The following is a 16,375-nucleotide window of genomic DNA, read 5'->3' on the forward strand; positions in this document are numbered from 1 at the left end:
TACAATTTAAAGAAAAAAATTTAGCTGAGCAGCTCAACTCAACTTGCTCCGTTGATTTTTATTTATAAAGATTGGTCACGACAAAAGGTGGTGGTTATGACTAGGAAAATATAATTCTTTATCAGTGGGCGAGGGTACCATTAAATTTCAATTATGTCTAATGTTTAACCCAGTCTAAATGGCTAAAAATATCTTTGTATAAAAATTGCGTACTTATAATTATGTATAGTTAAGCATGCCACACTTTTCATTTGGTATTTTGGGCTCTGAAGAGAATGCTGCTTCCTCTACACCATATCCCTCGATTTGTATTTTGTTTTCCCCATAGAAGACTAGAAAATTCATGATCCAATTATCTTGAGAACATTAAACCATAATTATTTGTTTGTTCATATTTTTGTTTCTTTATTTCTATAATACTTTTTTCTTAATTATTGTTTTTCTTTTTGCATAACATTCATAACAATAGCTGGTTAATTAAAGGCTTTGAATATGGGTGAGTGAGTGGGATTCAAACAGGATGGTGTGTGGATGGTTGGGGAGGGAAATCGTAAAATTAGAAACAGGAAAACCTAAATCTAAATTGGAGGACACCACGGGATTACCACAAAAACTTAATGATGATAACGTTGGCCATGTTGCACATGCTTGACTTGGGCGCCACCTTGTCTTTCCTCTTGATGGGGATGAGTGCGAATGTATTCCAAAGATTTCAAAATGGCATGTGGAATTGGTGGGGGTGTGGGTAAATGATCACCGGCTGGGTGGAAGCCATTCTCATCGGCGGTATAGCTCAATGTTATCAATTGGCCATCGGGAGCATAGTAGGCTGAAGAGCCACTGGCATAGTAACCGCCTACCCCAGACTCTTGGGCGGCAATGCCATTAGTGGTATCAAATTGATATTGATAGCTACCATCCTCTTTAATGTCAGTGCTGTAGCTGCGTGTCTCAGCAGCGGCATCATATTGATTGGGTCGGGCCAAAGCAACGGCACACAAGGCGGCAAGACAGCAAATGAACTGTAGGAAAAAAAACAATAGAATTAAAAATGTTGCAGACCGCAAACAAAGAAGCTCTTCAGTTATTTTTTTCTTCGATTCGAAACAATGCCACTGTCAAACTATGCAACAGTTTTGTTTTAACATTGTGGTCGGAACTTCGGTTCCCATTTATGACTGCCATTGACAAACAAATAAGTCGACGACGATACTTACCAATTTGGCCATGTTGTGGTTATTGGTTTGTGATATCTTCTGAGATGAGTTTGTTGATGTGGTTGAGGTGTTTCCTCTTTTAGATTCGGTTAAGAATTAATATCGAACATTGATGCGATCGAACCATTTATACTGATTCAGGCAGTGGTCAATAAAGCCCAGCCATTCATTCATTCATTCTTCATTGATGGTATTTTACACCAGCACCACCATTCAGACCTTGTAGTTATCCAGCCCATACTTGTTGTTTTTCTTATTATTATGTCAGCAAGCAAGCGCTTATCACACGGGCTTTTGTTTCCTCTCCAAAAAAAACAAATTTAAGTCATTTTATGGCGCATCGCTTAAAGTTGTTGCTGCCAACGCTGCCGCAGTTGGAGATGCTTGTGGGAATCTTGATTTGCTTCGTTTTTGGTTTATTTTACAAATTGTGGTAGCAGCTTTTTGTTCGCCATAGAGGAGTTAGTGCTCTCATAAAAGTTTATAGGCCAATTTTAGCAAATCTAAAATCATTCTCTCTGTTGCTTTTCTTTCGGTAAAAAGATGGTTATATTAAAAGGTACATCTTAATATTATTATGACATTATTCAGCATTACACCGAAATGTATGGAGAAAGATTTTATAGGTGGCTTAAGTAGGAATTTTCTAAAAACCAAGCAATCTGCAACCGATTTTTTTTTATTATTACAAATCGTTGTAAAAATGTTGGTGGTCAAAATTAATTTGATTAATTTAAAAAGATGCGAACATTTAATTTTAAAATTGTTGACGCCAATTAATTGTTTCAAGCACTTTTCTGATTATTTTAGAGCTACAGTTTTCAACTTTAATAGATTGTATCTTAATCGAAGTTGCTGTTGAGGCTATATAAATGGGTTATCCCAAGTTTTGCAGACCAAAAAAAAAACTCATTTTTCATGAATTTTTTCAAAGAAACTACCAATAGTTTTAAGTAGACCTTTTTCTACCTGGAACAGCACATCTTATACCAATTTTGGAATTTTTGTTGTTGAAAAGTATTGCATAGTCTTGTGGTAAATGGCTACCTGCGAAACCCTTTTTCCGTAAAAGCGGTTTGCGGTGCCAACGATAGCTCGAAATCGGATGGGCCCATCTTGGTATACTTTCGTGGGCGTTTTAAGAACCTTATAATCTTGTGTTTAAGCGAATTTTAAAAAATCGATTTTTCACATTTCAATTTTAAATAAAAAATAAAAATAGGTAAAAAACTTTTTAAGTTAAACGGTTTTATGTTAAACATACATTGCAATGTTTAAGATAAATGTACTAAAAAACAAAAAATAATAAAATAGATACAGTCGTGGGAATTATAAACATATGCATAGACTAGACTAAAATAAAACCGTGGGGCACGTCAATTGTCTACAATCGTTGATTAAAATGTTTGTTTTGTAATGTTACACTATAATTAGGCAGTTGTTCAACCGACAACGATGGACGTGTGATAAGTAGGGCTAGAATGTGGAAACAAGCTAGCAAGCTCGATTATAAGCGCGTTTTAGGGTTTCATAGTGGTGAGCGAGTAGTACTTTGTCGATTAAAGACAAACTACGAGCAGTGAAACGCTTCCTCGCCAGTGTGAATGTCCAACGATAAACTAGTTGAAACATCTCTTTTATTTACATGGAGTGTATAACTATTGGAATTTCCATGAGCAAGAAATAGTAAGTAATTTCCTCACCGTCTGCGGGCCAACTGCCTAACGACGAAATAAACGATTCTGTCTACAATCGTTGATTAAAATGTTTGTTTTGTAATGTTACACTATAATTAGGCAGTTGTTCAACCGACAACGATGGACGTGTGATAAGTAGGGCTAGAATGTGGAAACAAGCTAGCAAGCTCGATTATAAGCGCGTTTTAGGGTTTCATAGTGGTGAGCGAGTAGTACTTTGTCGATTAAAGACAAACTACGAGCAGTGAAACGCTTCCTCGCCAGTGTGAATGTCCAACGATAAACTAGTTGAAACATCTCTTTTATTTACATGGAGTGTATAACTATTGGAATTTCCATGAGCAAGAAATAGTAAGTAATTTCCTCACCGTCTGCGGGCCAACTGCCTAACGACGAAATAAACGATTCTGTCTACAATCGTTGATTAAAATGTTTGTTTTGTAATGTTACACTATAATTAGGCAGTTGTTCAACCGACAACGATGGACGTGTGATAAGTAGGGCTAGAATGTGGAAACAAGCTAGCAAGCTCGATTATAAGCGCGTTTTAGGGTTTCATAGTGGTGAGCGAGTAGTACTTTGTCGATTAAAGACAAACTACGAGCAGTGAAACGCTTCCTCGCCAGTGTGAATGTCCAACGATAAACTAGTTGAAACATCTCTTTTATTTACATGGAGTGTATAACTATTGGAATTTCCATGAGCAAGAAATAGTAAGTAATTTCCTCACCGTCTGCGGGCCAACTGCCTAACGACGAATTAAACGATTCTTCTATCGCACATTAAGTCGATAATTTGTAGACAATTGACGTGCCCCACGGTTTTATTTTAGTCTAGTCTATGCATATGTTTATAATTCCCACGACTGTATCTATTTTATTATTTTTTGGTTTTTAGTACATTTATCTTAAACATTGCAATGTATGTTTAACATAAAACCGTTTAACTTAAAAAGTTTTTTTACCTATTTTTTTTCTAGTTTTTAGTTTTTATTTCGCATTCTGTTTAATTCGTTTAGTGCTTCATTATTGCAAGGTTTCTTGCCCGTTAGTTTATTGCAGTCCAACTCCTCTATACGTAGTCCCTGCAAAGATCTTACTCTACTAAGAGCCACGTAGGCTTGACCTTCTTCAAACAGTTTCGCACCTAAGTATACGACTGCGTGATCCACAGTGCTGCCCTGCATTTTATGTATAGTAGAATCCCATGATAGTATTAAAGGCAACATTCTTCTTTCAGCCGTCCCGTAATTGTACTTAGCTGGAAACTGTATGGCTTCCGGGTGTATAAGATGTACTGTATAGTACACTGTATTCTTCTTGTCAAGCCCTTTTATTTGATACCCATATTGGTGGGATTGATAAAAAATTGTTATCAGCCATTTGGTAGCGGCGTCCATCTTAGATTTCATTTTTGCATAGTAAATTGTATTCTACTTGTTGAGACCTTTCATTTGATACCCATTTTGAGGGGATTGATAAAACCTAAGTTATCCGCCATTTTGTAGAGGCCGACATCTTAGATTTTAACTTTATATAGTACATTGTATTCTACTGGTTGAGCACTTTCATTTGACACCCATATTGATGGGATTGATAAAACCTACGTTATCCGCCATTTTGTAGCGGCCGCCATCTTGGATTTCAATTTTTTATAGTATATTGTATTCTGCTTGTTGAGCCCTTTCATTTGATACCCATATTGATGGGATTGATAAAACCTACGTTATCCACCATTTTGTAGCGGCCGCCATCTTGGATTTCAATTTTTATAGTATATTGTATTCTGCTTGTTGAGCACTTTCATTTGATACCCATATTGATGGGATTGATAAAACCTACGTTATCCGCCATTTTGTAGCGGCCGCCATCTTGGATTTAAATTTTTTATAGTATATTGTTGTTAGGCTTGTTGAGCCCTTTCATTTGATACCCATATTGATGGGATTGATAAAACCTACGTTATCCGCCATTTTGTACCGGCCGCCATCTTGAATTTATAATGATAATGAATAAATATAATTGTATTGTCACCAAAATCCAAAGTGTATACAAAATTTCAGATTAATCGGTTGACAGGAAGAGGGTGAAATTTGAATTACTAAATTTGACCCAAGAATAAATAATAAATAAACAAACGGGGTGAGCTAAATAAAACCATTTAATTACCGTTTTTTGTCCAAAATGCGGGCAAATTTTTTTTAAAAAAATCTGTCTCGCTTAAAGACAAGCTTTTTATGTATATAATAAGCTCGTTTTCGAGCTATCGTTGGCACCGTCTTCAAAAATTCCGTTTCGAGAAACACGCGTTTAAAGTTTCCACGCTACATACAAATCACAATAAATTGTTCCCTTCCAATGCTCATATCTCATGCAATTTTGCTCCGATCGAGTTAAATTTTTTTGCGGCATACTCTATACTGCCTGTACTTCAAAATAAGCCAATAATATTTTTTTTGATTTTTTTTCAAAGTGACAAGTAGAGGTAACCCCTTAAGTTTCTGTTTCAGTTTGTAACGCATTGAAATAGTCATTTGCGACCCTACAAAGTATTCTTGATCAGTAAGTAGTGCGATTCTCAAACTCACTTTTTGAGTTACCGACAAAAGTCGGTTAAATTAAAATGCTTATAATTTCGGTAATTAACGATGTTTGTCGGTAATTTAGCGACGAATAAAAAGTAGTGGTAAAGTTCTACTGATAGGAATAGTGGTGTCATCTTTTATTTAAACTTTTTATTCATAAGTTTACATTTTAATTTTTCCGATTTTTTTCGGTAATTCGAAAAAAAATGTGTTAGAGAATCGCACTACTGGATAAAATATGAGGGCTGCACGAAAACTATCTGGCCCAGACAGGCGACATTTGAAATTTTTTGGACAGTTTGGCAGTTTTTAGCTTATACGTACTCAGGACAGTTTGTCATACGACACTGTGTTTTTTACAGTGAATTTACTTGTGAACATTTTCGTCCGATCATTTTTGACAACTTTCGACGTGGATAATAACGGCAACAGCGTATCGATCAAATTAAGTCTTTGTAAGTTGATAAAGGGCCATCCTATAGCACTATGAAAAACTGGTTTAATGAATTCAATCATGACCGACACTAGCCTAAAAACGAAAGTCGTGAGGGTCGTCCCAAAAATTTCGTTGTTTCAGAAAAAAATTAAGCCGTACGTAAACGGATAATGCAAGATCGCCATGTTATATACCGTGAGATAGAGGCATCCTTGGGCATTTTTTCCACCAACTAATATTTGATATTTCATGAGCACTTACTTACTTACTTACTTAGCTGGCCCATTACAGAACATTTGTTCTATAGGCCGAACTAAGAAGAGATCTCCATTCCTCTCTATTTGTTGCTTTGCACACTGGAATACCGCGCCTTGTCATCTCATCATCCACTTGTTTGCGCCATCTATTCCTTGGCCTGCCAATTCTGCGTGCACCGCCATGTGGCATGTATTCATACGCCTTTCTAGCGGGTTCATCATCGCTCATTCTTATGATATGGCCTAGCCAACGCAATCGCTGCATCTCGATACGTTTAACAATATTCATGTCGTTGTATAGCAGATACAGCTCGTGGTTCATGCGACGTCGATATTCACCGTCAACGCAGATTGGTCCGTAGATCTTTCGAAGAATTTTTCTCTCAAACACACCAAGCACTGCCATGTCTGCTTGCGCAAGTACCCAGGCTTCGGAGCCATACATCAGCACGGGTAGTATCAGTGTTTTGTAGAGCGTTATTTTTGTTTGACGAGATGTGGCTTTGTTTTTAAACTGCTTACTTAATCCAAAGTAGCATCTGTTGGCCAATACAATTCTTCTTTTTATTTCACAACTGATGTCGTTTGTTGTGTTGACGGAGGTGCCGAGGTAGACGAAGTCTTTTACTACCTCAATATTATAGGAACCAACTTCCACAGTCGGTCCGAGCTCAATGGACGCATTGCGCGTCGACACCATCAACTTGGTCTTCTCACCGTTTACCGCCAGACCCACTTTAGCAGATTCTCCTTCGACCTTTATAAAGGTATCAGTTACTTCTTTTACTGATCGACCCATGATGTCTATATCATCAGCATAAGCAAGTAACATGTGACTGTTGGTGTAGATTGTGCCACTTCTTTTGACGTTTGCCTCTCGTATAACCTTTTCTAGCAGGATGTTGAAGAGGTCACACGAAAGGCTGTCTCCTTGTCTGAAACCTCTTTTGGTACCAAACTCTTCGGAGAGGTTCTTTCCTATTTTAACTGAGGACCTCGTGTCAGTTAAAGTCATTTTACAAAGCCGGATGAGCTTTGCGGGAATACCAAATTCAGACATGGCTTGGAATACCTTTGAGCGCAGCGGACTGTCGAAGGCTGCTTTATAATCGACAAAAAGGTGGTAGGTGTCGATCTGCATCTCTTGGGTCTTCTCCAGGATTTGCCGCAGGGTAAATATCTGGTCAATGGTGGACTTGCCAGGTCTAAAGCCGCATTGGTATGGTCCAATAATCTCGTTGACCATTGGCTTTAGTCGTTCGCACAATATCCCTGACACGATCTTGTAGGCAAAGGGAGTAGACTTATGCCCCTATAGTTAGAGCATACAGTCTTATCTCCCTTCTTGTCGACGGGGCACAGGATACTCAGGTTCCAATCGTCGGGTACTCGTTCTTCCTGCCAGATGGTGCTAACTAGCTGATGAATACACCTTATCAGCGTGTCGCCTCCGGTTTTGAACAGCTCGGCTGGTAAGCCATCGGCCCCTGCTGCCTTATTATTCTTCAGCCGATTTATTGCTGTCTTTACCTCATCTTGGCTGGGCGGTATACATTCAATACCATCTTCTGGGATTGGGACTGTGGTATCTTCGTCGTCTTCGCTGCTATTGGATACCAACAGATTTGAAAAATGTTCTTTCCATATCCTGAGTACACTATCTGTATCAGTTACCAAATTACCTTGCTGGTCTCTACAGGAGGATGTGCCTGTACCAAAGCCATCAGTTTGATGCTTGACTCTTTGGTAGAATTTTCGGACTTCATTCTGGCTCCTGTACATCTCGATTTTTTCACACTCCCGCTTTTCCATCTCTCTCTTTTTCCTGCGGAAAAGACGTTTCTCCTCTCTCCTTTTCTCCCTGTATCTCTCTCGTGCGCTACGCGTTGCTACGGATTGTAAAGTAGCCTTATATGCCGCATTTTTCTCTTCGGTGGCAGCACGACACTCCTCATCATACCATGGATTCCTTGGTGGAGGTCTCTGGTATCCAAGTATGGATATTGCGGCTGTTTGCATGGAGTGGGCAATGCTATGCCATTGCGCTGATATGTTATCGGGATGAGGAGGGCTTTGATTAAGCAATTGGGCTAGTTGAGTGGAATATGCTGTGGCTATCTGTTGTGATTGCAGCTTACCGATGTCTAACTTTCGTGTTGTGTCTGTTCGTACTTTGTTTGCTACGTTTAAGCGGGTGCGTACCTTTGCTGCAACAAGGTAGTGGTCCGAATCAATGTTTGCGCCTCGGAACGATCGTACATCCAACACGCTCGATGAATGTCTTCCATCTATCACAACATGATCAATTTGGTTTCTTGTTTTCTGATCTGGAGACAGCCAGGTGCCCTTATGAATATCGAGATGATTAAATCTGGTACTGCTAACTACCATGTTTTTTGCAGCTGCAAAGTCTATCAGTCTCATACCATTGTCAGATGTTTCACTGTGGAGACTGAATTTCCCGACTGTTGGGCCAAAGATATTCTCCTTTCCAATTTTGGCATTAAAATCGCCTAGAATGATTTTAATGTCATGGGCAGGGCAACGGTCATATGTTTCTTCTAAGCGCTCGTAAAATATATCTTTGGTCTGTTCATCCTTTTCTTCAGTGGGAGCATGAGCGCAGATAAAGCTGATGTTGAAGAATTTAGCTTTTATTCGAATTGCAGCAAGTCTTTCATTCACTGGAGTGAAGCTGGATACAAGATGTTTTAGTCTCCGACTAACTACGAATCCACAACCAAACTCATGCTTTACGTCATGGCAGCTATAATACAGTGCGTCACCTTTAGGTGTTGTTGTGACGCCTTTCCCAATCCATCGTATTTCCTGTATGGCAGTAATATCGGTCTTGTACTTTTCAAGTACGTCTGCCAATGCGAAGACTGCACCTTCTCTATAAAGAGTGCGAACATTCCAGGTGCAGATTCGCAGATCATGGTCCTTAAAACGTTTGCGGGGTTCGTCAACTTTAGAGGGGTTTGTTTTTCTTTTCTTTCGTTTTTTCATAGTAGGCTGTTTTTTCTAGGGGAGGGTTACTAACCCGACGCCCAAACCCAAGTTTTTAACGTTCTTATGGGTGAACGCGCGGCACATGTTAGCTCACTACCTTTAACGGGTGTTAAAGGCAGTTCCCCAGGTGACACCACGGGGAGGTCAGTGTCCACTTGGGATGAAAGAGGGACCAAGATAAATCCTGGGCTTTGCCATGTTAAAACCGGTCAGGACCGTTCCTTGGTATCTTCCATCCCCTACGTCACCCATTTCATGAGCACATAGCGGCAAAAATTGATTTTCTTGTTAGATCCCGCAAAATTGGACAATCGCTCAAAAAGAGGCTCTTGTGGATTGGTGCAAGGAAATCGTGAATAAAAACTATCGTTGTACTTCAAACGATGTTTATAAGATCGTCACAGACGACGAATCTTATATCTATGCTTGTGAGCCCGAAACAAAACAGGAATCGACCGTTTGGGTCTTCGAAAGCGAGCCAAATCCAACGAAAGTTGTTCATGGAAGAAGACTTTCGAAGCAAATGGTCACCTGTTTTTTTGGGCAAAACTGACCGAGTGGCGACTATATGGCTTCAGAAATGTAGGACACGTATAAGGGTTTTGGGTCCAATGGAAAAATGTAGGGGGAAGATAATCCAATCAAATTTATATTTTGCGAACATGCATCTTTCGTTTGCAGGCAGACCAAGTTCGATGATGGGCTATATCCGTCCAAATTTTGGTATAGCCCCCATATAATGGTACCGCCCGATTTCATGTAATTTGATGTTTATACCCTCAGCATTTATGCTAACGAGGGTATATACACTTTCATGCGGGCAAAATGTGCCTCATCGAAATAATGGTTTTAGACCCCAAGTATGTTTGGTCGAAATGTGTTTCAGACAATTTGCAGTCGATTTAGCAATGTCCGTCCGTCTGGCTGGCTGGTGCGCACGATAACTATCGAACGGTTTAGATAAAGTTTCAATATGGACTCAATCGGTCCATTCCTTCGGGTACCTCCCACACAAAATTTCGGAAAAGTTCAGTTTAGGGCCATCTCTGTAATCGCTTTGATTTTTGCCTTAGCAACTTGTATTCACTGCCTCCCATACGACGGTATAAGTTTCATCAGGGGCAAGTCCATAATTCCTGAGAAAATAACCTGAAAGTTGCAAAAAAACCCTACGACACCGTGTGAGGTGTTTGGAGCGCGAGATAACTTTCGAACGGGTCTGCCTATTTGATCCAAAATTTGGCCTTGGTAATATTTTGTCCAAACATACTTTAAGTTCGAAGATAAGCCATATCGGCCCCCTTCTTCAGGTGCCTTCCCCACAAAAGTTCAAAAATGTTCGGTAAATTGGTCGTACGGTAACTATTGAAGGGAGTGGCCGAATTGGTCCATACTTTACACATCCTAATATATCGACCAGATATAGATCAGGCTCAAATATGGACTATATTTGTCCACTCCATGCGGTACCTCCCACACAAAATTTCGGATAAGTTCACTTTAAGACCTGATATGGAATCACTTTGATTTTTGTTGAAGCAACTTGCATTCGCTTTTTTCTTTTCAGAACTGTTTTGACTATATATCAGAGCTAATATATGTTCAAAACAACGGATATATTAATAATCGCATATATTTTTGGGTGTATCATTTATCAAATTACTCACAACTATAGTGAATGTTAAGTAATTCAGTGATATCACTTCGGTAAGACCAAAGAAAGAGTATACAATCGGAAAACCTTGTCTTAACATTTAATTTTTTGTTTACATGGAATGTTGAGGACCTTTCCTTTGTTTCCTACTTCACAAAAGTTCAAAATCACGGCTTCAATTTTCCGCTCCGATGTTATTGAGTAATTTATGGAAGGAAAATGAGATTAGCAGAGAACTGATTTATGCAGAGGAAACGTTGGGATGTCATGGCGTTATTCACTAGTATTTTTTATATTTACAGGTAGAATTTAGGATTTTTTGGTATTTTATCACGTTGCGGTGTCAGAATATGGTCAAATGGTCGAAAATTCAAGTGTCCAATCGTTGTCATTGTCATAAAGAAACCAATTTCCCTAAAGATATTTTGGTGTCCAATCTAAGATCTACGATCACAAAGAATTTCTGAAGGCCGATAATGGTTTTATTGATAGAGAACTAATGCTGAGCAATAGTGAGTCTATCCATGATGAAATTCTAGCACCCAATCGTGCATCTGTCAATAGACTAATTTTGGCGTCCAATCGTCGGACTTCGCTTATAGAAATTATGGTTTCCTATCGTGGATCTTCTTATAAATTGATCAGGAACTACGAAAACTCTGGCCACCAGTCTTGAGTTCTTATAAAATAAAATGCTGGCGCCCAATCCAAGTTCTATACATGTATACATTCTTTTAGTGTGTGTTTGGATGAAATCTGTTTCAGAAAACTTCGAGTCGACTTAGTTATGTTCGTCCGTATGCTATGTTGGCCCGAAAGCTGTAAAGAACACCTACGGCCATCATGTGTAGTGGCTGGTGCGCACGACAACTTTCGAACCGGATACTGCGTTGGTGGGCATGCCCATATTTCATGAAAAAACTGAAAATTATACTGTGACGAACTGAAATGACTGGTCGGTCCGGTCCACTTCTTGAGGTACCTCCTCCGCAACACTTGTGATCAATGGTAAAATCCATATTTTGTTGGCAAGTTCATACGTCCGCAAATGGCTACACAACTCTGAAAATCTCTTAAAGGATTTTGGTTGTGTAGCCGATATTCGATCTGTCCATAGATAAAAGTTTCAGTTCACACAGACCCAGGGTATATTCCTGTCCGCAAAGCCGACTGATACTTCTCGAGATTTTGACAAAGAAGAATCTGTTTCCGATCACTTTCTTTTTTATTTCGTTTGTCGTCGCAAAGTCCATTGCCGAGGAAGGAAAAAAGGATTATTTCTAGAAATGTGCATTCATTGAAAGTACAAGGTGGCGCAAAAGTAATCCTCCTATCAGAAAATGCTATACATTTTGCGATTGGCCCCTGATGTCAGTTCTGTTTTGACATTTGTGTTGTAAACACATGCGACATACACGTTAATAAACAATGTTACGCTACACTGCTCCAGAACGCGGAATATTGGTGACTATTTATTTGACCAATAATCGGTCGGTGACTTTGGCACAAATAATCATGAGTGATGAGGCGCATTTCCATCTTAGCGGGTACGTAAATAAGCAAAATTTACGCTTCTGGGGCACTGAAAATCCGCGTGTAACCCATGAAGAGTCATTGCACCCGCTCAAAGTCACTGTATGGTGTGCTGTTTTCGTGGGAGGAGTCATCGGACCTTTTTTCTTCAAAGACGTCGTGGGCCAAACGGTTACTGCGCTACAGAGCAATGATCAACGAGTTCTTTTTGTCGCAACTTGATGAATTGGGATTGGAAACATGTGGTTCCAACAGGACGGTGCAACAGCACACACTGCACGTGCCACAACCGATATGCTGAAGGATACATTTCCCGGGCGCCTAATCTCCCGGTTTGGCGATTTGCACTGGCCAGCAAGATCGCCTAATTTGACCGCTCCAGACTTCTTTTTGTGGGGCTTTTTGAAGTCACGGGTTTATGTCAACAAGTCGCAGACTCTTTCAGCTCTTAAAGACAATATCCGTGATGGAAAATGCCAATAAACTGTGGGGGTGGCCATTTATCTGACATCATATTCTCGACTTGATGTAAAAAAAAATTAAAAGACCAAATAAAAATAATCCTCAAGAAGAATCAAAGTTTTTAATTTTTTTTTAATTACAGCCAAAACAAGTAAAATAGTATCAGTCGAGATATACCCTCAGCCTATGTGAATTGAAACTTTCATCTATGCTCTGAAACACATTTCGTCCCAACATACTTGGGGTCTAAAACCATTATTTCGATGAGGCACATTTTGCCCGTATGAAAGTGTATATACCCTCGTTAGCATAAATGCTGAGGGTACTTGTACTTCCCAAAAGTACAAATTAAATAGCAATCGACAGAAAAATCCCTGAAGATGAAAAATCAATGTAATTTCGAAATATTGGAAATAATATGCAATAAATAAAATATGAACATTCACCTCAATCCCAATAATCTTGATTTTATTGACGTTCGAAAGGTCGAACAAAACATAAAAATACGACAGAAAAATTCTTTTTTGTACAATAGACATTTATTAATTTGTAGTAAGAGACCCGTTTTAAATAATCTCAACGAACGACACTGTGGTGGAACAGAATTATATCTTAAAAAATGGTTGATATAGTTTTTATGCAAATTTCAAACATAATAAAGAATTTGTAATTGTTATGATATACAAAAACGTGTTAGAGACTACATACAAAAATGTAAAACCACAAAGATTGAGCAACGATTTTATCTTTTATCCCAAGAATGTTTTTTTTTCTAGATGTTGTTTATAAGCCAAAGTCTTGGACGTAATATGCTACAAACGTTCAATAAATACAAATAAACGTTTTGTTCTGAACTCAGTAACACTTACAGTCAGCCTAAAATTACGATTAAACGCTTAAACAACATCTTAAAACTTAACAACAACCATGCAGAAAATAGCTCAAAAAGCCTAAAATGTTCATTATTTGTATGCTTTCAAATATGTTGGTCAATAAATATATTAATGTAGTTAAATACTTCTCTATAATACATCTTCCAAACACTTTACATACTCCTTGAAAATATTAAAACAGTTTAAGATTTTACTCAAAAATAAAAAGAAAAATTATAACATGAGCTAATATCCTATGGGAACGAAAATCATTTCGGCTACGTCGGTAGATAATTTTACGATGATTTTCGAAATAAAGTTGTAAAGTTCTATATTGTCGTATATTTGTATTTGTTTTGAACATTCATATTCGATCAGCTGCGCATATGCATCTACCTTGATTATTGTAATATTTGTAAAATCACCAAAAAATAAGTGTAAACACCGGGGTGTATTTCAGGATTTCGTGAAATCCAATGGATTTTGGAGCGCAAGTGTAAACTTGGCATTATATAGGGATTGGTTTAAGAGGAATCCCAAAATGTAATCTAAGATCTTCGAAATACTGAAAATCTTGTGATAACAAAAACAATTGCAATTATCTGCGGTTGTTAAATTCTGGGGTATACCATACCGTGGACCTACATGATTAAAAACTTCGATATAGTTTATTTTCAATTCTAAATATTACTTACTTACTTAGTTGGCCCATTACAAAACATTTGTTCCATAGACCGAACTAAGAAAAGATCTCCATTCCTCTCTGTTTTTCGCTTGACTTTTTGGAATACCGCGCCTTTCCATTTCTTCATCCACTTGTTTGCTCCATCGAAGCTTAGGCCTGCCGATTCTGCGTGCACCGCCATGGGGCATGTATTCATACGCCTTTTTAGCGGGTTCATCATCGCTCATTCTCATGATATGGCCTAGCCGACGCAATCGTTGCATCTCGATACGTTTAACTATATGCATGTCTTTGTATAGCGTATATAGCTCGTGGTTCATACGACGTCGATATTCACCGTCAACGCAAATCGGCCCGTAGATCTTTCGAAGAATTTTCCTCTCAAACACACCAAGCACTGCCATATCTGCTTGCGCAAGTACCCATGCTTCGGAGCCATACATTAGCACGGGTTGTATCAGCGTTTTGTATAGTGTTATTTTTGTTTGACGAGATGTGGCTTTGTTTTTAAATTGCATACTTAGACCATAGTAGCATCTGTTGGTCAATACAATCCTTCTTATTTCACAACTGATGTTGTTTGTTGTGTTTATGGCAGTGCCGAAGTAGACAAAGTCTTTAACTACCTCAAAATTGTAGGCACCAACTTCCACAGTTGGTCCGAGCTCTATGGACGCTTTGCGCGTCTACACCATCAATTTGGTCTTTTCGCCGTTTACCGCCAGACCCACTTTCGCAGATTCTGCTTCGACCTTCCTAAAGGTATCAGTTACTTCCTTTACTGATCGTCCCATGATGTCTATGTCATCAGCATAAACAAATAACATGTGCCTATTGGTGTAGATTGTGCCATTTCTTTCGACATTTGCATCTCGTATTACCTTTTCCAGCAAAATGTTGAATAGGTCACACGAAAGGCTGTCTCCTTGTCTGAAACCTCTTTTGGTACAAAATTCTTCGGAGAGGTTCTTTCCAATTTTAACTGAGGACCTAGTATCAGTTAAAGTCATCTTACAAAGCCGGATGAGCTTTGCGGGGATACCAAATTCAGACATTGCGTGGAATACCTTTGATCGGAGGGGACTGTCGAATGCTGCTTTATAATCGACATAAAGGTGAAATATGTCGATCTGCATCTCTTGGGTCTTCTCTAGGATTTGCCGCAGGGTAAATATCTGGTCAATGGTGGACTTGCCAGGTCTAAAGCCACATTGGTATGGTCCAATTATTTTGTTGACCATTGGCTTTAGACGTTCGCACTATATCCCTGACACTATCTTATAGGCAATAGGGAGAAGACTTATGCCCCTATAGTTTGAGCATACAGTCTTATCTCCTTTCTTGTGGACGGGACATAGGATGCTCAGGTTCCAATCGTCGGGTACACGTTCTTCCTGCCAGATGGTGCTAACTAGCTGATGCATACACCTTATCAGCGCGTCGCCTCCGGTTTTAAACAGCTCGGCTGGTAAGCCATCGGCTCCTGCTGCTTTATTATTCTTCAGCCGGTTGATTACTCTTTTTACCTCATCTTGGCCGGGCGGTATACATTATATACCATCTTCTGGGATTGGATCTGTGGTATCATCGTCTTCGCTACTATTGGATACCAGCAGATTGGAGAAATGTACCTTCCATATCCTGAGCAGGCTATCTGTATCTGTTACCAGATTACCCTGCTGGTCTCTACAGGAGGATGTGCCTGTACCAAAGCCATCTGTTTGATGTTTTACTCTTTGGTAGAAATTTCGGACTTCATTCTGGCTCCTGTACATCTCGATTTTTTCACACTCCCGCTTTTCCATTTCTCTCTTTTTCTTGTGGAAAAGACGTTTCTCTTCTCTCCTTTTCTCCCGATATCTCTCTCGCGCGCTACGCGTTACTACTGATTGCAAAGTAACTTTATATGCCGCATTTTTCTCTTCGGTAGCAGCACGACACTCCTGGTCATACCATGAATTCCTTT

The 16,375-nt window shown here is 39.1% G+C and overlaps 1 protein-coding gene across 1 annotated transcript; it reads right to left on the bottom strand.

The window, feature by feature from the left end:
* Window positions 1–482: 482 nt before the first annotated feature.
* Window positions 483–1,229, bottom strand: LOC141403023 (pupal cuticle protein Edg-78E-like). The gene is made up of 2 exons (XM_073985156.1): window positions 1,218–1,229; window positions 483–1,022 (listed from the first exon to the last, which is right to left on the bottom strand). Exons 1-2 carry the CDS (start codon window positions 1,227–1,229, stop codon window positions 615–617), a joined length of 420 nt encoding a protein of 139 aa, XP_073841257.1. The 3' UTR covers window positions 483–614.
* Window positions 1,230–16,375: the final 15,146 nt, after the last annotated feature.

This window comes from Musca autumnalis, unplaced genomic scaffold, assembly GCF_047663935.1.
Source record: "Musca autumnalis isolate F117 unplaced genomic scaffold, ASM4766393v1 scaffold_4, whole genome shotgun sequence".
Taxonomy (NCBI): Eukaryota; Metazoa; Arthropoda; class Insecta; order Diptera; family Muscidae; genus Musca; species Musca autumnalis.